This window comes from Colletotrichum tamarilloi (genome assembly GCF_030869305.1).
Source record: "Colletotrichum tamarilloi strain Tom-12 chromosome Unknown Scaffold_63.1, whole genome shotgun sequence".
Classification (NCBI taxonomy): Eukaryota; Fungi; Ascomycota; class Sordariomycetes; order Glomerellales; family Glomerellaceae; genus Colletotrichum; species Colletotrichum tamarilloi.
The window spans coordinates 109703-132809 of record NW_026849445.1 but is presented as its reverse complement, the minus strand read 5'-3'; the positions used below and the strand labels follow the sequence as shown (position 1 = coordinate 132809).

General features: G+C 51.3%; 10 protein-coding genes across 10 annotated transcripts; 3 read left to right on the top strand and 7 right to left on the bottom strand.

Annotated features, from left to right (window-relative positions):
- Positions 1 to 15: 15 nt before the first annotated feature.
- Positions 16 to 831, bottom strand: CTAM01_11528 (uncharacterized protein; the record flags this gene model as incomplete). Its single annotated transcript, XM_060527539.1, has 1 exon — positions 16 to 831. One exon carries the CDS (start codon positions 829 to 831, stop codon positions 16 to 18), a length of 816 nt encoding a protein of 271 aa, XP_060377838.1.
- A 2914-nt stretch (positions 832 to 3745) lies between these two features.
- CTAM01_11527 (uncharacterized protein) lies at positions 3746 to 3898 on the bottom strand (the record flags this gene model as incomplete). The annotated part of the gene is made up of 1 exon (XM_060527538.1): positions 3746 to 3898. One exon carries the CDS (start codon positions 3896 to 3898, stop codon positions 3746 to 3748), a length of 153 nt encoding a protein of 50 aa, XP_060377837.1.
- A 2833-nt stretch (positions 3899 to 6731) lies between these two features.
- On the top strand, positions 6732 to 7511 carry CTAM01_11526 (uncharacterized protein; the record flags this gene model as incomplete). Its single annotated transcript, XM_060527537.1, has 2 exons — positions 6732 to 6809; positions 6867 to 7511. The coding sequence occupies 2 exons, from the start codon at positions 6732 to 6734 to the stop codon at positions 7509 to 7511; spliced, it is 723 nt and encodes a 240-aa protein (XP_060377836.1).
- A 929-nt stretch (positions 7512 to 8440) lies between these two features.
- On the top strand, positions 8441 to 8755 carry CTAM01_11525 (uncharacterized protein; the record flags this gene model as incomplete). Its single annotated transcript, XM_060527536.1, has 1 exon — positions 8441 to 8755. The coding sequence occupies one exon, from the start codon at positions 8441 to 8443 to the stop codon at positions 8753 to 8755; it is 315 nt and encodes a 104-aa protein (XP_060377835.1).
- Positions 8756 to 11359: 2604 nt separating this feature from the next.
- CTAM01_11524 (acyltransferase) lies at positions 11360 to 12872 on the bottom strand (the record flags this gene model as incomplete). Its single annotated transcript, XM_060527535.1, has 4 exons — positions 11360 to 11720; positions 11788 to 12236; positions 12304 to 12547; positions 12616 to 12872. The coding sequence occupies 4 exons, from the start codon at positions 12870 to 12872 to the stop codon at positions 11360 to 11362; spliced, it is 1311 nt and encodes a 436-aa protein (XP_060377834.1).
- A 319-nt stretch (positions 12873 to 13191) lies between these two features.
- Positions 13192 to 13800, bottom strand: CTAM01_11523 (uncharacterized protein; the record flags this gene model as incomplete). Its single annotated transcript, XM_060527534.1, has 3 exons — positions 13192 to 13266; positions 13495 to 13649; positions 13749 to 13800. 3 exons carry the CDS (start codon positions 13798 to 13800, stop codon positions 13192 to 13194), a joined length of 282 nt encoding a protein of 93 aa, XP_060377833.1.
- A 537-nt stretch (positions 13801 to 14337) lies between these two features.
- Positions 14338 to 15657, bottom strand: CTAM01_11522 (uncharacterized protein; the record flags this gene model as incomplete). Its single annotated transcript, XM_060527533.1, has 5 exons — positions 14338 to 14540; positions 14590 to 15146; positions 15251 to 15367; positions 15420 to 15442; positions 15508 to 15657. 5 exons carry the CDS (start codon positions 15655 to 15657, stop codon positions 14338 to 14340), a joined length of 1050 nt encoding a protein of 349 aa, XP_060377832.1.
- Positions 15658 to 16200: 543 nt separating this feature from the next.
- On the bottom strand, positions 16201 to 17208 carry CTAM01_11521 (zinc-binding dehydrogenase; the record flags this gene model as incomplete). The annotated part of the gene is made up of 1 exon (XM_060527532.1): positions 16201 to 17208. One exon carries the CDS (start codon positions 17206 to 17208, stop codon positions 16201 to 16203), a length of 1008 nt encoding a protein of 335 aa, XP_060377831.1.
- Positions 17209 to 18519: 1311 nt separating this feature from the next.
- CTAM01_11520 (isotrichodermin C-15 hydroxylase) lies at positions 18520 to 20325 on the top strand (the record flags this gene model as incomplete). The annotated part of the gene is made up of 4 exons (XM_060527531.1): positions 18520 to 18906; positions 18962 to 19509; positions 19573 to 19861; positions 19966 to 20325. 4 exons carry the CDS (start codon positions 18520 to 18522, stop codon positions 20323 to 20325), a joined length of 1584 nt encoding a protein of 527 aa, XP_060377830.1.
- A 583-nt stretch (positions 20326 to 20908) lies between these two features.
- Positions 20909 to 21694, bottom strand: CTAM01_11519 (uncharacterized protein; the record flags this gene model as incomplete). Its single annotated transcript, XM_060527530.1, has 1 exon — positions 20909 to 21694. The coding sequence occupies one exon, from the start codon at positions 21692 to 21694 to the stop codon at positions 20909 to 20911; it is 786 nt and encodes a 261-aa protein (XP_060377829.1).
- Positions 21695 to 23107: the final 1413 nt, after the last annotated feature.

Sequence of the window (23107 nt, the reverse complement as noted above, 5' to 3'; positions counted from 1 at the left end):
ATCGGACTTAACCCATCATACTTGCGGATCTTGTATCCAAACTCTCATCTTCTTCATGGCGAAATCATCGTGTGACTTCTCTGAAGTGAAGAATACCTCCTCGTACCATCCATCGGTGCCCAAGGACTGGAAATTTTGCCCGTACGGAGCACAAGACCCAAAATCAATAAGAACAGGCATGCCATCCTTTCCCATCATGATGTTGTCCGGATTGATGTCGTTATGTGCCAGGCCCAACGAGTGTACATACGACACTGCTGACTCCAGGCCGTCCAGAAACTTTTCCTTGTCGAGGTCTTTGAAACCTGGCTGCCGGGCAAACTGGGTGAGCGTGCAGTCGTACGACTTGAGAACGAGAGACGTGATGCGATCGCGTGCGGTTCGGCAGCCATAGTACTTGATGATATACGGATGTGGATTCTTGGAGACCTTTTCCATGATCAAGGTCTCATCAAGGACGGATTTCCACACATAGGGTGTTCCCTTCATCGACTCATAGCAGTTGAGGCCGGGCCGTTTTATGAACACTGGGTCATCGATGTTGTCTGGTGCGATGGTGAGCTTGGCGCCAGTTGGAATTTCGGGATAGATCTCTTCGTCGGGTACGAGCTCCAGTGCCTCTTGGTATTCTTCAAGAGGTATCTCCCGCTTGTTCTTGGAGCTTTGACCAAACCAGACTTCCCCTTCGTCCGTTATGTGGTAGAAGGTGACGTATTTTGGCGCATTCGCATCGTTGTCCCAGGCTTCGATAAGAGTGAGGTCTTGAAGTGATTTTATCGTAGGCTTCGTAGGCCCCAGCTGGCTGCTCTCGGTGGGACTCGGTGATGGCATCTTCGAAAAGGCCAAGCGCTCAACAGGTTGGTGTAGAGGAGAAAGTCAGATATTGCAGACTGACGGTTGGAAGTAGGCAGTTCAGCCTTGCATGTAGCCAACAGAGCAACGTGTCATTGTCACAGTATGAATAAGTGTTGTACTGGCCACGCACTGAAGCATCTTAATTCATGCCGCTAACAAAGATTCAGCGTTGGCGCCACGCTGTCTTCCGACCTGACGGCGATGACCCAATCATCCACAACAGAGCTTCCTGCACGTACTGCAGACAACCCAGATCAAGCGGCTTCCAACGCTACTCGAGCTTTGTTCGAGTTATATTCAGTCCCACAGTAATTAGCGACGAGTTGCAATAGGCAGCAGCGGAATCCGATCAGATCGCAACCCAGGTTCTGGGAAAATGAAGTCCCTGGACATGGACAACTCGTCCCTGTATGCCGATGACGATAACGCTCGAATTGAGACAGCGCAAAAAGTGTTTTCTTCTGCCGTACCTAGTATGGCCACGATAAGTCGAGTCATCAAAACATTGTTGGCCCCCAACGTAAGATGCTTATGTTTCTGTTTTTTGTGATTTTTCATATGGTCATTACTAGTGGCAGGTAGAAACAGGTGGTTTACGACGGCTCATCGGCTTCTTTGAACGATCAGGAGGTGGGATCAACGTCACACAGCCCTACCCAAAATCCTACATGAGCCATGAACCAACATCGGTCTCGTTTTCGCGAGAAGTTATCATTGCAGCCAGATGAGTATCAATAGATCACTATCCACATCACTGACAAGTCCATGACTCTCTTATCGGTTTGATGGTTTACCTATAGCGTTCTAGAGGCCTCAATGTCAGAATTCTACCTCGAATTCTCTCTTCGGCACCTCTATCTCTAAGTATAGTACATATTGTGATGCAATCTACGCATCGGCAACCATAAATATAGGTCCATCCCTTGCTATCGACACCCGGCAGGTTCTTTCTCTCGCAGGAATGTTGGTCAAAATTTAGTTCGAGCTCGCGGGATTCGGTCTTTGCCATGTTAATGAATCGGTATCGGGATGGCTTGGAGGTTTTAATAATTGATCTTCAAAGTTGCTAAAAGTTGGATAGCTGTATTTAATTGAATTCGACTCAATTCTCTTTGGCAAGAATGTCTGAGTTCAACGTGATTCGAGTATCCCTAGTGATTCTTCGTCACTGCCTAGTACCTCCGGGCTTCGACTAGACTGATATGGCGTTCGAGATGTCCGCAAATAGAGTGTGTTGTCACAACCAACTAGATCGTTATCATAGAGGACACTTCATCTAGCTCTTTTGAGCTCACTCAGAAGAAAGAAGCCCACCTGAATGAGGCGTGTGATATGCCTACGACAAGGTGTATGTCCATGAGGAAGGACGGTGTGGCCTTGGTCCCAGAAGACGTGATATGAGACGGACAAAGGGTGTGGACGAGAGAGAGATTTGTGTGGTAAAATGTCGCTTGATTGTGCATACGAGCAAGGATCGTGTTTCTTTATAATGGTGTGTTGAAGGCTTGAAGGAAGCGGGTGTTCACATACGGGGTTCGGCATGAAGACACGGTGTGTAAATACCTGTTGAGGTCAAATGCTAGGCCTTTCTCTGACAAAGACTTGGGAATCTTGCCAGGACATAGTCCTTGAAGCAGTAGCTGTGAAGTGAGAAATTCCAAATTCCAGCAAAAGCATTACGAAAAGGCTGGGTAACACATGATCGCTACTTACTCATCTTCACTAGGGGCCAGTCAGAAGGGCAAGAGGCACAGGTTCCAAGCCCGCTTTGTCGACTGTTTGACAGTTTCAGGAGACTGATATCAGCCGCTGAGAGTTCTTGCATGTGCAGTGAACGATTCTTGACGGTCGTTACGTATGGGGATAACTACAATGAGTATGTTATAGCTTGTCGACTGTGGTGTGTAGGCTGTAGTCGTACGTCGCGAACGGACATTCCCTCAAATTATTTGGTAGCAAACCACTCGTATCTTGGGTGGAAGATGCACATTCAGACCGGCATCTTGCAGGTTCCGCATGTCTTCATTTCCAGAAGATGAGCTTTCGGACACCCCTTTGGTCTTCCCAAAGAGGGCATAACCCTCAAATCTACGGTCGTTCCGAACCCGAGTTACGAACAATAGTGCCGATCGCAGGCAATGACGAATTACAAGGCTTTGGCGCGTTGATCAGGCTGTAGTCGAACTTGTTGAGAAGCATCGACATACAGAACTTCTTGTAGTGAGCCAAAGCGTTGAGCAATCATCACAAGACATGGAGACAGGGGACGGAGACGGCTCGGCTGGGCCTAACCCACATGGCTACGTTACATCCATGCGGTGCGCTTGCTTACCCCTTGTAAGACCCCCTATGTCAAGGTTTTCAACCTCGCTCTGGGCCTTCTCTACGGGCTACCTGAGCGGTGTAAGCGTATAACCTTGCTCCTGAACGCTCTGCCGGAGGGTCTGGCCCGGTGGAAGTTCATCTTGAGGCTGGCAAAACACGTCTAGCCTTGACTGAAGGTACTGATCAATGCGCCATGCTGCATCGAGTATCTCATCGGCTCCACGGCAAGGACTCGTTTTAAGACGGATCGGCGGCGGCAGCAAGGCAGCAGTGGAGAATGGTCAAGTATTGCCTTGGTTCTTGCGTACGCATAGCTCCTTAGCTCCTTGAAAGCGCTCATTGCGTACTCGTATGCCCAAGACTCCGCTACAAGGTACACAAGGTCCGTCCGTACGTAGATACAGGCTTCATTGTTTGATATCATGGTTTAATGTCTGTAGTGTTGGGCATTTCAATCACCTAATCAGCGCGTATGATTCCTTGGTGAACTTTGCTACCGCCTATTCCGGATATGGCTTTTTTCCCCATAACCAAATCCTGGGGCCCGATGTTCTTAAAGATCGTACTACTCGATGTCAAGACTTTTTCCATAATACCTCGCTGTCTGGAAGTGATTGCTTACCAGAACGCAGTTTTCGCAACGAGTACGATATACCCAAACCCAAGATGGGCAGTTGACGGTGTACTTGTATCTGTTGATACACGGATAGCGATCCATGGCGGATGTGTAAAGTCGATGTGGCGCGTTGTTAAATCGTGCAGACTTCTTGTTTGAGCTTCGAAAGTTCGGTCAATATGATTAGTAACGATTTTTAAATGGCTTTGCCCTCATTGGCGAGGATGATCGGAGCCGGTATGGCTTATATCCTCGTAGATTTTCGTGACATTGGCATCATTCTTTATCTGCGACTTCTACGAGACACGCCATACTTGGTCCTTAATGTGGACATGAACAAAGTGGCTCCCGGGCTTCTTTCCGGTTGCGATTTGTTCAACCATGCTAGGCTCATATGCGTGAAGCCGCAGTAGGAAAGTGGTGAATTGCGTATTATGTCGGAAGAATTGTAGAGCGACAATTATTTCATTTATAACTTTTCTATGACGACCGGAAGAAGAGGGGCTGGTCAACAGGTCAAGCCCAGGAATTGGGCTGGAATTGAAGTCCAATCGGCCGCGATGGTCCCCGACTGGACTGGTGTGAGAATCATACCCATCCATGGCGGACTGCGCTGTCTCTACTCATGAGAATATCAGGCAAAGTAAGGCTCGAGTTAGATCTAGCAACTGGTACGCATGTCCCAGCTCGTTCTCTGATCTTCACTACTCTGCACTTGAACGGGAACATGCTCGGGCATTGATCCAAGTCTTCTTGGCGAGGATAATTCCCTGAGCGTACATATGGTTGAGAGATAATCGGTACGGGCTTACTGCCTGGTGCTGCTGTGGTCGTAAGTCTGAACCTCTTGGGCGTGAACACCGTAGCAGTCACGCCAAGCTCACGCCTGTTTCTACTTGTGGAATATTTTTGAAAAGTTTTGCCACGTTGGGCAAGTCAAACCTTTGAGAAGAGACTGGGGGTGCTATCTCCAATCCTAACCCATGTTCCGCCTGTGGAGAAGTGTAGGCCAACCTGCCAGCCCCTCGTGTCCCACGCGCCCTGGACTCGCAGCGGAATTTGGTTCGAATTTGACTTCAAGTCAGCCGATGAGCAAACGAGTTCCGTCAGTCTTAGTAATGTTAGAAGTGGCAGAGGGAAATTGCTCTATGTTATATGCTCTTAAAAATCGCCCAGTACCTTAATCTGTTATCCGTTGAATCCGACTACATATCCGTCAAGAGGCGGTGGACCTATGCACGACTCGTGACGAAAATTACCCGTCAAGCTACATCCACCATGATACGCATCATTTGATAGCATAAGCCGGTTACGTCGGGATCGGTCGGGTGTAGACGATATGGCGAGCCTAAACTTCACGAAACTTAGTACGCGACTTGCTCCTCCAAGTAAGGCAAGTAGGTACCGAAATCATTCTGAGGCGACGAGAGATGTTTCTCCGATGTTGTGTCCATCCCTCAAACTTCTCGAGTTGCTGCAATTGTTCTTTCGACCTTTCTCCCAAGCCTACCTAAGGCCATACACACAGGGAGCACTGCCAATCAATAGATAATTTGAAATAGATGTAGTAGACAAGACTGTGGGCTGACATTGCCCAAGAAATGACGTTTTGTGACGGTGTGGCTGGCACTACTCTGAATCGTTTCAATAATTTAGGGGTTCTTTAGCCAGCCACCTCGTGTCTAATAGTGTTGTTTTCCCTTTTTCTCAAGAACCCGAGCGTTGGAGTCGGCGTTCAGGCATATGTAGAGCTCCTGAGAATTTCACCTGCCGGGCTGATTTGAAACCAACCTTTCCCACATGAGAAAAATCACGCCATTTCCGACAGCGCCCTCCTCAATCGCCGGGCAAAATCCACGGATTTCTGCTCGAGGGCTAAAATCAAGGTTTGTAAGCCCAAGCTAGGCAGATCGTCCATGGATCCTTTGACCAGGCGCTCGGGACCCGGAGATGCCTTCCAATCTAATGCCCAGGATAGAGGGTTCTAGCTCACCGATTCAACGCCACAAGATGGACCCATGTACGTGGTGCTACGTAGAGTTCAGCCCGTTACGGCTTATATTCTGACAGCTGACAGAAATGGGGCGATTATCACTTAATGTCCCTGTAACTTCTCTGCCGTTCTGCCGCCGTCTTGATTTGGACAGACCCGAAGAAATGTCGGTTTGCTATTTGCTACTTTTGCCTGAGCGCAAAAGTGCGGGTCCGACTGACCCCGGTCACGCTGCCCAATGGCATGTCAGACTGCGTGTCTGTTTCTGTCGTTGGTATTATGAGGCCTCTTCTCTGACTTGGATTCGAAGTCCGATCCGTTCAGACAAGTTGGCTGCTATTGTAATACGGTGATGCCAACCGTCCAAAATCAAGGGCCCTAGAGACGCTCAAGGATAAGTGCCTCATCGCAGCCCAATCGTGGCTCCGAGTAAGCGACTTCGCATGAAGTGCAATATGATTTATGATTATAATTACGATCAAGAGACCGTTGGTTGGGGGGGAACTGCAAGTCATCTCCTACCGGTGAATTTGACATGGCGGCCCAGAATGTTGATTTGCCCAGTTGTTTCTGTAACTGGTCCTCTCAGAAATTGATTATCGTTTCTCCTTTCTTTTTCTTGCATTTCATCTCGATGCTAGCTTCAGCTTGACAGGCAAATCAAGATTCAATATTCCTGGAACAGCTACCGAGCCGTGTTATCGACGAAGCTCGTAATCCCTTCGCAAGACAGACTCAGCTCGCCGTAGGGCTGCGATCACACGACTCAAGCTTTGGCTAAAGGTGTCTCTCAAGATGAGATAAAACATCAACAGATTTGCGAGGATCGATACCCAATATCGCGGTAACGTGTGCATTGAAGATGTCTGTAATACATGACAGCATTCCAACTCTTGGCCATGATGAGCGTGCCCTCCATTACTTGCATTCCACATGAGTAACATGACTCCTCTTGGTATTACACAACTTACATCAACAGACATGGCCGAAGATCATCACAGTGTGGCAGATATGGTGTTTGTAAGTCAAGTACACACTTTGCGCACCACACAACCTTTGGGATCTTGGGACTCACTAACTTACAACATGAAGCATCCATTCCCCAGGCTGCCGACCAAGCTTCGAATGAGAATATGGCTCTTAAGCTTACCAAACACCCGAACAGTTTCGATTCGATGCGACACATCCCATTCAACCTGGGGAACTTCTCCAGCAAAAGTCCCGGCCATCTTACACGCTTGCCGCGAATCAAGACAAGAAGCCATACGATTCTATGGTAACTTGAAATTCGGAATAGCTGGAGTACCAAAGATTTACTTCAACCCCGAAGTCGACGTCTTACACTTTGGTCCACTAAAAGATTTCATGGCGGCATCCGCACAGTACTTTACAGCCATGTCTTTGTGCGATGCGTCAGATCTGATGGACGTCCGCTACTTGGCCATCGACGATTCCGTTTTCGGAAACGGACTCGACAGGGGCTTCGTCTCTGAACTGGTTACGCGTACCATTCGTCAACTTCCACGGCGTATGCCGGGGCTGAAGGGAATTGTGTTTGTGCGCAGTAAAGCTGTGTCCGTGTTTCGAGAGACTGAGAATTATTGCAGAGACCTTCAGGCGCTGATTGGGGCTGCAATACGGGAAGTTGCCGACGAATTTCCAGACTGGAACGTTCCATCGTGGTGTACGGCAACGACATGTACGGATGAAGACCGGCAATAGGGATGGCTCAGCTGGAGGTTTGTAAATACTACGATAGAAATTCACTAGAAACTTCGAACCCAGCCGTAAAAGTTTGCCCCGATTGGAGGAATCACTAGAAGCATTACGGACTCTCGTAGCCTACCTGCGTGTAAGCAGCTGGATCTCGATCCATGCCTGAATCCCAGGATAGGGCGAAGGCTGAAGTAGCACCAGATCCCCAGCAACATGACACGAGACAACTTGAAGTCGGAAGTATCATGAATCGGTAAGGTTCGCCACCGGATATAACAAGTCAATCCTGTTATCACGAGGTATCAATCCGCGTTGGATAGACATGAGCATAGGCCGTGGGACAAATGACAGGCATGGATAGAAACACGAGTAGGCCAGGGAGCTCACCGAGATGCGCGCCACGAAGATCATTCTTCTCCCACCGGTTGCCAATCGAAGCACTTTAACATCCAGGAATTACCCTAGCAAGGGTCTCGTGGACGCCCTGTTGGGCGGGTATTAATTCTGCCCAACTGGCCGTGCCCCGGAGCGCCTCAGAAGCATGGGATGGCTGGCCGCCCTTGCAAGCCACTGACAGGGTCTCGGACCAGCATCGCCCGGCGGATTGACCGTAAGTTCTGACGCTTGTTCACCGGTTTTGTCTGAACTCTCATCGTTCACTGGCATTCGCTGAACGAGGAATGTTGCTTATTTGCAATCTTCAACATTGCTCGAGAGCTGAAAAGTGCCCGTTCGCAAGTTGACTCGCGAGAACATCTCAATGAGCTACCATCTATCATGAGGGAGATCTTCAATTCAGGGCCAAGAAATGAATAAATGAAGCCGAAAGTACACGGCATTTCGGTGGATGCAAATGCCATTTCCCAAAACAGCCCGCCACTTCGACCTCAACTCCAGAACAACCGTCCTTCGTCCAATCACGGAATCACAGAAACATGAGCAACACTCAACGCGAGTATCGAAGACTGACCGAAGACGAGGAGAATGCGCTAAGCCGCCTATACCCAGCAGTCAAACAGGAGCTTCGCGAACGGCCAGGGGTGTACATGTTTCAAGACGGCCAAAATATCGTCATCGAACTAGAAGAGGACATTTCAATACCGCAGCAAACTTTCATCAGAATAGTCGCCGAGTACAAAAGACTGAAGACGGCCCAACACAGCGGCGGTCCTCGGCCAAGACGGGCGAATTCTCAGTCATCTCCCCTCAGTTCACAAAACGATGCAACACGAGAGACAGGCAAGGAATGATTAAATATGACGGACAGGAAGAGGCTGGCAGGAGGTATTAGGACACAGGCCTCGCGTGATGTTCGAACTACCTTAAGTCGTAGGGTTCCTTGAGGACGGGGGACTATACTTTACAGCGTGGGAAACAGGAAGTGGACTGGAGCGATTGACAACATCATTTTTGGGGAAATGATGCGAATCAACAGTGCAAATGATACGGAAACCATAATGACTTCAATTGCCTGCCGTGAAAGTAGCATATCACCTCACAATTCCTGATCAAGTCCACGTGCCTCCAGCCACATCCATCCACTGTCCGCATCAAGAGTGACGGCTCATGTCCGGCTTCTCCACCAGTCTATGATCTGCTATCTCCATTCAGACTCAAAGTCCCTCTCGGTAGTTGCCCCATGTCAAAAACCCACAGGTTTCGTTAAAATACTTCCCAGATCGGCAAGATCTCACCGAGGAAGTCGAGTCATGCAGCCCTTTCATTACCGCCCACGGGGGCAGACCGACTTTGACGGCACGGGAGCGTCATATTTGATGTGCGTCCATACTCAGGCTGGACGTATCGTGGTCACCTTGGGCTTCCTGCGAAGGTCTGGCCTGCTGAGTGGGCAGCGCAGGCCTGCCAACTGAAACCAAGAGCCCAGCCTGCTATTGTGTGTTTGGTCTGAAGCAACCAGGTACTGTGAGGTCCAGCCTGCCAGTCCCCAGAAGATGTATTTACATGTAAGAGCACCCGAAGTGTGAGTCGGAGAATCGTTGTATTCACGGACAAGGTCCGTGAATACCACCAGGTTGATGTTGGAAGAGGCTTCCATTCAGGCCAGGGTGCGTCTTGCCGCCGTTGCCCACATACCGACGCGGGACGGTGTGGGCGTGAGACTTCAGTAAAGTATGCACTTCCCTCCACAAAAATTGACCCATTATCAAGGACTCAGTGTCCAAGCGGCATGGTTAACAGCCGCAGTCAGTAGGCCATCAGGCTTATGCCTCAAGTCCCTCCATGGAGCCTAGGTAGCATCGAGACCCCTGACACTTGTTGGGCCGTCATCTCAACGAATCTATCACCCATAATCATCACAGATCATTGATCAGCTGCCAAGCTATTGAGACTCAGCAAATGAAAGCTCGTAGGTGTACTCGTTAAAGTATTCGCTGGCATGGTGTCTTCCAGAAACTTCTTTGAGTGTACCTCGACCAGCGACTTCGTGAAATAAGAGGCCCATGTAACTTGAGCAGTACTTAGGAAAGGTCACCTGGGTAGGGCCTAGCTACTTCTGTATAACCAAGCTGAAGATCAGGATGTTTGACAGGTATCATTTGTGAGCAACATGGCATTGTCCTCTTTAGCCCGATTGGAAGGCATTGCCATCACTGCCCACGGAACAGGCCAGCTCTTTACAAGTGAGTGATGTGCAGGCAGGCCTAATGAGGCCCCCTTTACAGCTTCCACTACTTCAAGCTACAGACCGCACCTTTCACTGAGCGAGGTAACATTCGGACTATTAACTTGACTGCTAGAGGCATGGGTACGCCGGAATGGCCTTGCTTCCGTCTGAAATAGCATTCACCAGCAGGTTACAGCCCTCCAGTCCATCAGCCTCGAAATTCCCGACCGATAGCGCGGCTTCATTACGAACTTACCAGATACCTAGAGAGACGCATTGCCTCGCGCTCAGACACTCTTCCCCAACAGTCATTGAAAAGTCTGATCATCTAGTACTATGTATTCCGCCTAGGGTGTATTGAAAGAGAGCAACAGCCCAATATCCAAACGTAGGTTTCCAACCGCCTACCTCATCATCCTCGTGTGCCACCCATACCACATGCACAAGAAGGCCGTCACCGTCCGATACATGATCTTCGTCTCATGGTACCTTGAATCCAACTGAACAAGACCCTACTATGATAGACCGAGCGCCCCTAGCCCAGCTTCAAGAGGGAGCCTCTCCGTATCCACGAGTCCCTTAAGGCTGGTGGACATCTCGAGCTTCTCAAGCCCACCGCAAATTATCAACAAAAAGCTCTCGTATTTGTTGTCAGACCGACCCAACCCCAAAACTCCACCTCATCGACTTTCTACGGCGAAAGATGCCAAGATAACTGCTCCCATCCTAACTATTGGAGTGATACGTCGTAGATCGGGCATGAAGATGCCGCGTAGCGCCATGAGTATGGCGACCGACATGGCCTATCGCATCACTTCGGTAGAGCGGGGGACCAGCAGACCTGAACACGTACTGATCAAAAGCTAGGATATCTGCCCCGGCGTAAATCCGCACTCCAGCATCAGTCTTTCGAGTTTACCAAAAGATGTGGATGGAAAGGGACAACGATCACAACGAGGGTAAAGGCTGATGGAGATGATGCACTGTAGCTTGTATCTCGTATTAAAGAAGGAATCTGAAGAGCTCAACGCCGGATACTCCAAGGACGCCGTCAAACTCAAGCCGAAGCTCCCATGTCCCAAAGTTCAATCGCTACCATAAGTCACAGCCTTTCTGATGATACCCTTGCCGCAGCTCATGTACCTGTAACCAATCGCCAATGAACAGAAGATAGCCCCAAACACGGACTGATTCTCTGGGTCTTTCGAGGCAGCTATGCTCCTCTACTCTAGAGAACCGAAGCGAATCTAGTGATAGAGTTGGCGACAATGCGCAAAACGAGGCCGGCAATGCCGAGCACGACAAAGATCTGTCCGAGTTCGATCCAGCTCTTCAAGCGGACCTCCGTCTCGACGAAGCCACCCTTGAGGTCCTGGCTCGCGGGGAAGCGTCCCGTGGACAGGTACTCTTCCATGATGGCGTCCTTCTCGTACCACCGCTCGCGCAGCCAAGTGTCAAAAACTTTGGCGTCGTCCAGAGGAATATCGGCGAGGCGGAAGCGACGCCAGTGGAAGTTGACCGACTTGGGGGGGCGACCTTGGAAGTAGGTGCTAGTGAGAGTGAAGAACTGGTCGCCAAACTTGCCACGGCTGGAATGCTGTCAGTACGTGTCGCGTACAATGTTGCAAACGAATGCGTGGAGAAGCCTTCACTTACGGAACTCCTTCGTACGCGACTGTGCAGTCGTAAACGTAGTCGAGCGAACCTTTCAGCTCGTTCAAGCAGAAGAACGTGCCTGTGCTCCGGGGCAGCAGGACGTGTTCGGGATCCTTAAGGTCATTCTTCTTGGCCCAAGCCGCCGATTTCCTGCGACCATTGGTGGACAAGTTCGTACCCTCGGGGAAGAGTAAGAGCCACATGGGATCGAGATACTTGTTCCCGTTGGCGCCAACGTGTTGCTTCTTCAGCTTCTGAAGTCGGTGCGCGAGTCGCGGCTGGTCGGTCGACATCTTGCGCGACATGAAGATGAAGCCGTAGAACATCATGCCGGCGCCAACTCCGGGGATGTACTTGAGAGATTCCTTGAGAATGATGTAGATGTGGCCATGCATGCTCGGAGAGTTCGCGTAGGCCACCCACCATAGATAGAGCCAATCGGTGTAGATCTAACCAGCACCGTCAGTATCCCCATATTCCACATCGCAACTGTGGTAAAGACAAGGTGCATCGTACCTGATGGTTCGCGATGAGCACCACACGCTCTGGAAAGTTGAACTGGACCCTTCCGTCCGCCGTCTTCTGGATCTGCCCGTTCATCGACGCATCGCCGCTTATTCTGATGGTAGTACTGCTCCAAATATGGGTCATGGCGGTGATAGTCAGGCCAAAGGACTGCTTCGTGAGCGCCATGTAGGAGTAGAACATGTCGCGATTCGCCCAGTATAGCGGAACGCCCAAGATTTGGGTCGTGATGATGCTGCGCGCGAAACATGTTAGAAAAACGCTGTCGCAAAGGTTGACCAAGCAGCTCTGTGGGGAACGTACGCAAGGCAACAAGCAGCAAAGTAAACGCCGAACGAGAAGCCCCGAAGGACCTGCACTACTAGGCTGTGTTTGACGCGACCAGCCGGATGAGGATCGCTTGGTTTTCTGACCAAGCCCGCGTTGGGAGCTGGCGCAGGAACCTTGATATCGCTCTTCGCATCGCCTTTCGCATCGGTTTTGTGGACGTCGGTCGCCATGATGGCGGTTATGGGATTATTCGTTCGGTCGTAGCCTTGAAGGGGAGATTCAAGAGGCATGAGGATGGCGTCGGAAGGATGGAAACCACCCGAAACGTATGGGATATCGCTTCAGGGCTTCTTAGGGACGAGGCCTTCGTTGCGCGGTGGTGAAAGAGTTGGCCGTGACGTCGCGTGCGACCTAGCATGTGAGACGAGCAGCTGGACAGTCGACAGCCAGGGTGATGCCTGGCGCGGGGGGGTCGGAGGGTCGGGGGAGGAGACGGTCGATCAGTGCCACCGAGAGGGCAGGGCAACGGAGAAAGGTTCGGAGTTCGTCAGCATGTAGGCTGGAAGAAAAGGAAGTCGAGGGTAGGAGTGTTGATGTTCGTAGGACGGGTTAGGTGAGCTTGGGTGCCTTGTAGGAGTTTGGAGCTGCTATGCATACGGCGTCATCGCGGTTGAAGGTGTCAAGCTGTGGTTCGGCCAGCAGAGTTAGGTCGGGGTAGGGATGGTCAGATAGTTAGGTCGAGCAAGGTAAGGTCGCGTACGAGGGTATGAGGCGGTAAATGGGCGGCAGAGTGTTGCCTTTGAAGCTATCTGAACAGGCTTGTTGAGGCGTCAAAGGAGTATGTACCCTGCTCAAAGTGGAGGAGGGCATGAGGTAACACAACGAACAGCAGGGAAAGAATCTACACAGTACAGACTCAGAGTTGCGGTAGAGACATGGTCCGGTGTCTTGTCTGGTCTGGTCTGGTAACTGGTTTGAGTCTGCAGCATCGGCCGAGCGCAGCCAGCTCACGGCCTTGGCCTTGGTTTTGGGCCGAATCTGGAGGATGGAGGGGTTCGCGGTACGTACTGCGGTGGTATGTCATCGTCTGACGGTGTGCGGTGTGCCGGCTGCTTCGGAGAAAGTGCGCCTGCGCCTGGAACCTGACTGTCAGCATGGGAAAGCACCAAAGTGGGAGCTGCCTGCCTGCTGCAGCTGCGACATGCGGAATGGCTCCATGGCGGGGCAAGCACGCACGGCTCCCCCTCCACAATTGGCTGCATTTGGTGCAGGCACGTGCCATGTACTGATGACATGGATCATCTCCCACCCCGAAGTCCGTCCCTCCGCTCCGTCTCCACTTGTTTTCATAGCTTGTCTTCAAGATCGGCGTCGACCGAGCCAATCCCGCCGTCGCTATTCCCATCTGACACACCTGTTCACCTGACCCTCACCGAGGGCGGCAATCAAGGTGAGCACGATGAGGAAAGTCATCAAGGTCTCTCTTCATCCACAACAGAAGCAGATCGGAACACCAACTGATTCATCTTCTGCGTTGCTTATTCACATGTGAAACCAGGAATTAAAAGGGATACATGTTTCTTTCCTCTGAACAATTTCATGCCTTTGCACTAGTGCCAACCTTCATGTTTCAGGGGAGAAAGATGAGATCAACTCAATTGCATCTTGCATGAAGCTGCTTGTGGCCGCCAAAGCTCTTCATGCAGATAAGTAAAACAAGAACAGGCCAATAACTACTTTTGCATGTGAGTAGTCTCAGAGCTGAATCACCAACTTCTTAGCAGATACGCCCTGCTTCAACACATCAAGTCCCGCTTGGATCGACTCGAGTCCCTTGCCAACGACCTCGGCGTCTGGCTTCGGCTTCAGCTGGCCATTCCTAAGAGCATCAGGGACAAAGTCTCTCCACACGGGATTCTGCACTTCCTCTGCATCCTGTGTTATCTGATAGGCAGTCACTGCAAAAAGATCAGCATTCGTTCACCATGGCATTCGGAGCCAACTTACTCATGCTTATCTCTACGTTCTTCCCATAGTCGCCCTCCGTTGGTAACACAACAGTGACCCTGCGTCGCTCAATTTGATCCAAGATAGCACCAATGGGGCTCAACGACTCTGGGCCCGAGATCGCGTCGTACACGCCGACAAGATCTGCCCCAGACAACGCCTTCAGCGCGTCGTGGACAAGAGTATCAGAGTGGTAATCCAGAACCACCTCGGCGCCCAGCTCCAATACCTTGTCAAAGTTGCGCTGTGAAGCCGTGGTAACGACTCTGAGCCCTGATGCAACGGCCAACTGCACTGCGGTGCCTCCTACGGACGATGCACCGCCCCATATGAGGATCGTCTTGCCCGTTCGGCGAGTGTTGAGAGATGGCAGGGGTAGGCCGAGATGCTGCTTCTTGTAGAGTCCTACCGCGGCTGTTGCGATGGCGAGAGGTAGGACTGAGGCGCTTTCGAAGCTCATGTCATCTGGGATGGGTGAGATGAGATTCGCGTCTGCTTTACTGTAGAGCTGAAATGTTCCAAATTCGTGGTTCTGCTTGCCTAGCCCGGTACAGTACCTACCCATGGTGTTAGTGAAGATTGACTGACAGTAGACCAAATGATTTAGGTAGGTTAGTCTCGCCGGGGGCAACGCATTTATAGACAGGGGATGATGGCGCACCCTATGACCCGCTGTCCACTCTTGACATGTGTCACGCCGTCGCCAACCTCTTCGATGAAGCCTGCTGCGTCTGCCCCAAGAATGGTGGGATAATTCTGCACAATGATGCCCATATCTCTGAGCGATGTCAGGCATCATTATCCTAATTTGACTCGTACGGATTACCTACTGGATCTTCCATTCGGCAGGATTCTATTGCTAGGATGTTAGAGAAAGATCCTCAGTAGCAATAGACGTAAGTGAGACATATTGCTTACCAGAGCAGTCACGACGTTTTTGATGACAACCTCACCGGGTCCGGCAGTCGGGAATGGGGCATCGTCGACCTTGAGTGGGTACGTCTTTGCACGTGTGAGCCAAGCAGCCTTGTTCCTGGACATCGTAACTTGGGGATTAGAGTAAGCCATGCTGATGTTATAATACAGTGGCTGCAATCTGGCGGACCTCGGAAGTTCTTCCCGAGAACCAGTGGACTTGAAGATGATGATCTCAGACCTTCAATGTTCACTTTAGTTTTTCCCTTCAGGATCCTTCTACAAATACCAGAACTTGTATTATAAATCCAATACCGGCTCTACCGGATCTTGCCTATCTTGACTGTTTTGAATTGCGACATCAGTCGAACGTAAACCAAGATGGCGGGGCCGAAATCCGGATAGTGGAGGGCCGGGCACTACGTGGGTGCGCCGAAACCTTCTCCCAACGGAAGGTTGCGAATGGAGGCGAATATTTCCATTTTGACAAGCTTAATGATGGTTTTCATAGTACGGAAGTATCCATCCCATCCAATTGCTTCTACGGGTCTCTCCGATAAAAGTAGACACAATTTGTGTAAGAACGAGGTCATTTACGCACCTACGGCTGTAGATTCTACCCAAACTCCCCAATATCAAAAACGCACTCCGAGTCGTGAACAAAGACAAGATCACCTGATAACCTCTTGCCAGGCCCTAGTTCTTGGCTACCTTGATCAACAAAGATCCAACACCACTTCCACCACCCCATTGCCGATGCGCAGTCTGGATATCCTCCATGTCCCAAACACACTTGATTGGCACCGTGATCGTCCCCGTCCTCAACATATCCAATAACGCCGTGACATTAGGCACATATGTTGCAGAGTCCCTGTTCAGAGCGTAGAAAGTCGTGTTCCTCTTGGTCAACAAGTTCAAGTTTCTCGCGAACAGCTTCAACAGCGCACCCGTCGGGTTCCGAGGAGGCGCGCCCTCGTTCAGCGAAGCCTTGTTATTCCCGAACCCAACAAGCGTGCCGTCCTCCGCGAGAATGGAGTAGCTCTCGTCAAAGCTCTCAAACCCAAGCGGGTCAAACACAGCATGCGCGCCACCCAGGGCGTTCATCTCCTTCATCCAGTTCTTGTCGCTGTATACGAACGGGATACCGCCCTCGCGCCGAACGTCAATGTGGTTCCGCTGGCTTGCGGTACCGTAGACCGTGGCCCCCTGCAGCTGCGCAAGCTTCATGAGCGCGAACCCCACCGCGCCGCTCATCCCGTGCACAAACACCCGCTGGCCCTTGGACACCCTCGCCGAGTGCATCACCATGCCGTACGCGGTATTCCAGTCGCAAATGAGCGCCGTCGCCTGGCGGTGATCCACGCCGTCGGGCACGCGGATGCAGTACTTCTCCGGCTGGTTGACGAGCTCCGCCTCGGAGTCGTATTTGGTCAGGACGGCAACGACGTCGCCTATTTGAAAGTTCTTGGAGCCTTCGCCGAGAGCCCGGACGGTGCCGACGAGGCAGTAGCCTGGTGTGAGGGGCGCTTTCTTCATGAAGGGGTAGATGCCCTTGCGCATGTTGACGTCTGCGCCGGAGAAGCCTGAGTATTCTGTGGCGATTTGGATTTCGCCGGGGGGCGGTGGAGGGCAGACATCTGTGACTACTTTGATCACGTCGACGTCGCCGTACTGTGAGATGATTACTTTGCGGATGCTCGTCATTGTGGCGGTTATTAGAAAAGAGATGGTGGTGGTGATTTAACGAGATTAGAATCTGGAAAGTTGGAGAAACACACGCCTGAGCCAAGGTAAAGAGAACAGCGGGAGAATTTTTAAGACATTTAAGAATACCCAGGGCTTACTTTACTTATCAACATAACATTGCTAAACTCGGATGCACTTAGACAAATACTATTCTCATGTTCTGCGATGCGGAACGGAGACGACGGCATGCCGGCAGGCTTCAGCACCAACCGAAAAGCGGCAGTCAGCGGGTGTCCGTCGGCACACGGAGCGGTCCGCATGATTTGTCTTACACCCGCATGCGCACTGCCGGTGTAGATCTCGCTCCTTCGCCGATACTCCAAGGAGATTGTCAGCCTCAACAATTAGTCTCTTTCTTCTTTTAGAGCTGCTGCATCATCGTAACTTACATGACAAGGTTACAGCTATGAAGCCCCAACTGCTCGCTAGCCCACTTACATGCAGCTGTCTTCAGAGATCCAGGGACAGGACTGGTCCAAGCTCGTCGGTTAGATGGGGTATATGAGCGTCCGTTTCAGCCGAAATTCCATCAACCAGGCCTGCTGGCGAAATGGCATCGCGTCACATTTCGGCTCCCTAGTCACACTGTGAAGATTGTAGGTTCGATCCCTACGTAGGTCGGTTTCATTTTTGGAATTTTGAGAGCTTCACTTTCAACCCAAGGTCAATATGCAGTGGTATGATGGAACGAGTCTCATTGAGTTGTCGGTTTTGATTTGGGGTGGGAAGTTTATCCTTTTCCTCCCGTGATCGAAACGCTGTTCAATGCTAGCTAAACTTAACGTTCAACGTTGGTCAAATGTGGGTATTGCTCAAAGACAACCACATCACTGACAGATATGAGCGTGCATGGTGTTGAGAATTTCCATAGTTTCAACTTCCAAATGGATTCAGTATGGACCAAACACTGCTTTAGTTGACAATACTCAGCTAGCAAGGAAAAGCCGCCTCTTTTACACGTCGACCAGAACCAGCGAAGCATGGGTCTATGGTCGATATTTGAAGCAGTATCCTTGTCTTCCCCTCATCAACCTACCCCGACTTTGGACTCACTCAATTGTAAGGCTTCCAGTGAGTGCTCTCCCTCCGCGAGTTTCGGATTGATCGGGAGTATTGGTGCGGGGAGAGTTCGGCAGATGCGGTTCGGACGGTATTTATCCTCCGTCAACGCGGCGCCGGAGCTACATCATAAGCACAACTTCCTCACACCGGTTTTCAATCATTTTCATTGCAAATTACAAGATCACGATTGGGCACGCTGAGTACAAGATGAGATCCTCCATACTTGATTCAGACTATGTTCAGATTACCTTTTCAGGATTCCTTTTGGGTCTCGCGGTAACTAGCGCGGTGATCTATGTTGCCTATCAGAGATTCCTCCACCCCTTAGCTGGCTATCCAGGCCCATTCTGGGCATCTGTCACGGATCTGTGGCAGGTCAATCAGTTCCTGTCTTTAAAGCAACCGTACAACTTGACCGAGCTTCACGAGAAGTACGGTGAGTTTATCAGATATGGACCGGACAAGTTGAGCATCACTGCCGAAGAGGTCGTCCCTCTGGTGTATCAGAAGGGTGGCCAGCGGATGCCAAAGACGGAGTACTACGATGCCTTCGGCTCCAAGACCCCAAATATTTTTGGCATGAGATCCACAGAGGTACGGATGAAACGCCTCTATACAATCAGCAAGCTTTGGACTAATGTGTACTTAGCTACACTCAATCAGGCGACGCCACATGTCACACAGCTTCTCCATCACCAGCGTGAAGGGCATGGAACAGTACTTGGACCAGAACATCAAGATCCTGCGTGATAAGATCGCACGATTCGCAAAGACCGGAGAGGCTTTTGATCTCAAGAAGCTCCTGCACTTCTACACCATTGACGTGTTAGGCGAGCTAGCTTTTAGTCGCTCCTTTGGGGTCCAGGCCTCTGGCGACGAGTCTCGTGTACCGCCCGTCATCCCACATACGCTTCTGGGCTCGACTTTGGGAGCGTGGCCGGCCATGACGCAAACCCTCAAGCAATGGCTACCACGAATACCTAGCGCCGGTCTGCAGAATTTGTTCGCGGGACGGGCCAAGTGTGCAGGGCTAGCGGCTGAATGTGTTCATAGACGAGTGGCGGAGGTTGAAGAAGACGAGAACAAGGGTAAGGTGCAGAGGAAAGACATTTTGACCAGTCTCATCTTAGCTCGACATCCCGACACAGGAGAGAAGATTGCAAGAGTCGATCTGGAGGCCGAGGCATTCGGAATGATGTAGGTCCAACTTCAGGGACGCCGGAGTTTGCACAAACGGCTCATGCTGACTCCATCTCATAGCATTGCCGGAACGCACACAACCAGTGCAACCACGACGCTTCTCTTTTGGAACTTGCTACACAACCCAGAGGCACTTAGCAAGTGTGTACAGGAAGTGGACGAGAACCTGACTTCTCTAGACAACGGGAAAGATGCCTACTCAATCACAGAAGTAGAAAGCTCCCTACCATTCCTTCGGACATGTGTCAAGGAGAACTATCGTATAACCCCTGTCTTCACGATGCCGCTGGCGAGACGTGTGACAGCTCCCGAAGGAATCATGGTCGCGGGCCGTCACATCAAACAAGGGGTAAGATCGAACTAATGTTCTTTAGACTTCGCCTAAAGAAACTTATTCTGCCTAACGAGCTACTCACAGTGGTAAATTCATCGAGCTAATATTGTGAGTCATAGACATCCGTGGCAGTGTGCAACCACGCATTCCATCACAATCCGCAAGTATGGGGCGACGACCACGGCGTCTTCGACCCGTCAAGGTGGGATCAACCAGAGACAGCTGCGCGCGCCCGTTACCTGATGCATTTCGGCCTGGGTGGTCGCCAGTGTCTTGGCAAGACGTTGGCACAATCCAACATCTACAAGCTGACCAGCACCTTGCTGCGCGAGTTTGACTTTCAGCTAGCTGATCCTATGGAGAGAGGTCTTGCTACAAATGGAAGCTTTCACGGGGTCTTGCCGGAATTGATCAGCGTGGGGGTGAGTGATCTGGCAGGACCTCTGATGGTCACTGCTAGTGCCAGGACTCAAATGTGATTGGAGTCATCAAATTCGGGAGACCTCTAGTACGCTAGCTCGAGCTTTAGCGACGAGGCAACCGTGAATGGGAATACGAATACAATTTTCTCTAACCTCGAACCTTCTGCTGATTTTCAATCGCATTTGCCGCAGTGAGGGGCATTATGACTCTATTACTGGCACTTTCTTACGACAGCAGTCCTCGTCCAAAGCCCGGACTATGGCTAGGCCTGTCTTTTGACTGGTAATAGCGTTTGCGATCCTTACCACTAGGCTATCAATGGGGCTTTAATTCCTAGCATCGGTTTGTTGCTCCTAATCCCACATGATAATGACTGTCGATTCGATGATCGATATTTTGAATAATGCATCAGTTCAATCGTTTCGTTCTCAGAGACCGTTCCATAAATGTTGCGATTGAATTTTCAAGATCTCAAATCTTGTAGTCTACGGCCTTGTTCTGTTGATATCTCAATCACCTAGACCCTCCATATATACCGTGACCAAACGCCACCTTGGACCAACTCCGGGCCAATTCCATTATTCGTTAATACGTCATAGACATTATAGACATGAACATTACTCCTGATACATTACTCCATCAAATTTGTGCGGGCCTCATCTTCTCCAACTCAGTCGGTAAAGTCGGTAAACTCGAGTGCTTCACCGTGTTCTCCGCATTCCAACCCCGGAACATGGGATGCGAAAGCAATGGCGGCGTCTTCAACCGGATCGTAGGCGGCCGTATCGGACCGCCAGACTCCTCTTCCACCGGCAGCGTCACCCGCCTCGTGGGGTACTTCTTGTGAAGAAGCTGCCACGTCCTCTCGACGCGCGCTTCGTGCTCGGTCCAGTCGCCTCGAAGAGACATGAGTAATCCTTCGCCTTCCTCCGCGTCGATGCTCGTCTTGGATCTGCTGCGCCCATGCCACGTCCTAGATCGTGTCCTGGCGGGTGGTGAGACGGGTTCGGTGGGTGTGTCCGGGGTGGCGGCGGTGAAGCCGGCGACGGGTGTGACGGTGACGGATGACCTATTCTGTAGCGACTTGCGGATGATCGTGTCCCTCAACTCCTCCTCGGCCAGCATAATGCGTGATTGCGTGAGTTTTGTTCGTCGGGTGTACTCCTCCCACGTGAGATCTGGGTCCCGTAGACAAGCATTTTTGTACTCTTCTGCGATTTCCCTCTTGCGACGGCGGCGAGTTATCGTGCAGTAGACTGCGATGGCGATGACGAGGAGAAACGCGGAGCCGAGGATTGTGGAGACGATGATGAGAGTTTGTTGGCTAGGGCCGCCGCCGGTGGTCGGTCCGGCGGTGAAGTCGGCAGCTACGGGATCGGCGTCGGTCTTTGCGCCGGATCTCGTATTGAGTAGAGGGATAATCATGTTGTGTGCTGGTTGTTTAAACGACGGTACGCCGTTGCGATATAGCGAGTGACAGAATTAATATTCTAGTTATTAGAGCGAACGTGGTACGTCCATGAAAACGACTGTGTGGACGGGCGAGAATAAGTGGGATGAGTGCGCAAATTCTTGACCGCTTCAAATATGTGTGCGACGATCGCTCGCGGGGGAACCGGAAGGCTTTGTATATACACGTAGCAAACCAACCCTACCTCTTCTCTCTCAGCAACAACTAGGAATAGCAAGCCGGCCGAAAAAAAGGCGGTATTCTATTTAAAACATGCAGCTGCCCAAGAGGACAATAACCCCACGCCGGCAGCTCAGGACGCAAGACGTTGCTAGTCCCATGATTGCGCAGGAACGCCAGGAACACGGCATTCGCTCACCGTATCCCGCAGGAAAAAAAAGGCCTGCAGGTGATTCTTCTGCACGCCATGCCTGCCACCCTTGGCATGAGAAGCGAGGAAAGAAAGTTCGGATGCGGGACTCGTTAAGGGACTCTCCAACTCCAAGCAGCGAACATGGGCAGAGAGCAAGGTGGTAGGCATGCCTATCGGGGTGGGATCACTATTCCAGAGCCAGGGTACTGAACGTTCGAAAAGGATGGCTGGACAACTGTCTCTGTGGTGATTCGGCCGTTGGGGCTGTCCACGAACGCCTCGCTCGCCAAAAAGTGTCAGGCAACATCCGCAACAGAAAACAGGAACAGGGGACCTCGGGACTGGAGAGCGCGTGTTTTCCCCTTGGGAAAGCCATACAAACCAACAAACCAGACCAAGCGAGGAGGACCCTAGGGCTGCCAGGGGATTTGACTGGCTACTCGTGCGCTATAATTGGTCCCGGGCCTGGCCTTGTCGGGTCACCAACACGAGGTCAGGCACAGTAGCGCGGCATTGGCGGAACGGGGCTCAAAAAGCAAAATCCCGGACGAGTGCCGGGGGTTGCCCGTGGCTGATACGAAAAGAGACTCGAAGAGGAGACTGAGAGAGGGAGCGGGATGCGCAACCCACCACCCGCGGCCTATCAGAGTCTCTGAAACTCCTGGTGGCTGGCCAGCGAACAAGCCGCGCAAGACAAGGATCGGATGGTTTTGTTCGCTCTTCTCTTCGATTTGTTCCCAAGCCGGGGGACGGCAGCCTGCACTGCCCACTGTAGTCGAAGTTGAGGGGTATGAGATTTCTGGCCCGAGGATTGGAAGCCCATCGGTCGTGGAACACAGCCATTGGGTCATGATTTCAAGCTCGCCTCGCCTGTGCCGTATCCCATTCATGTGCGTCTCTTCAAGCACGACATACGGGTGGACTTGTTGGTGAGTCCGACGCTCAATCATGGGGGAAGCCCCCCATTACGTTGCCACCAGATACCTCCCGGCTGCCTCCCATTGTAGAGTCTCCG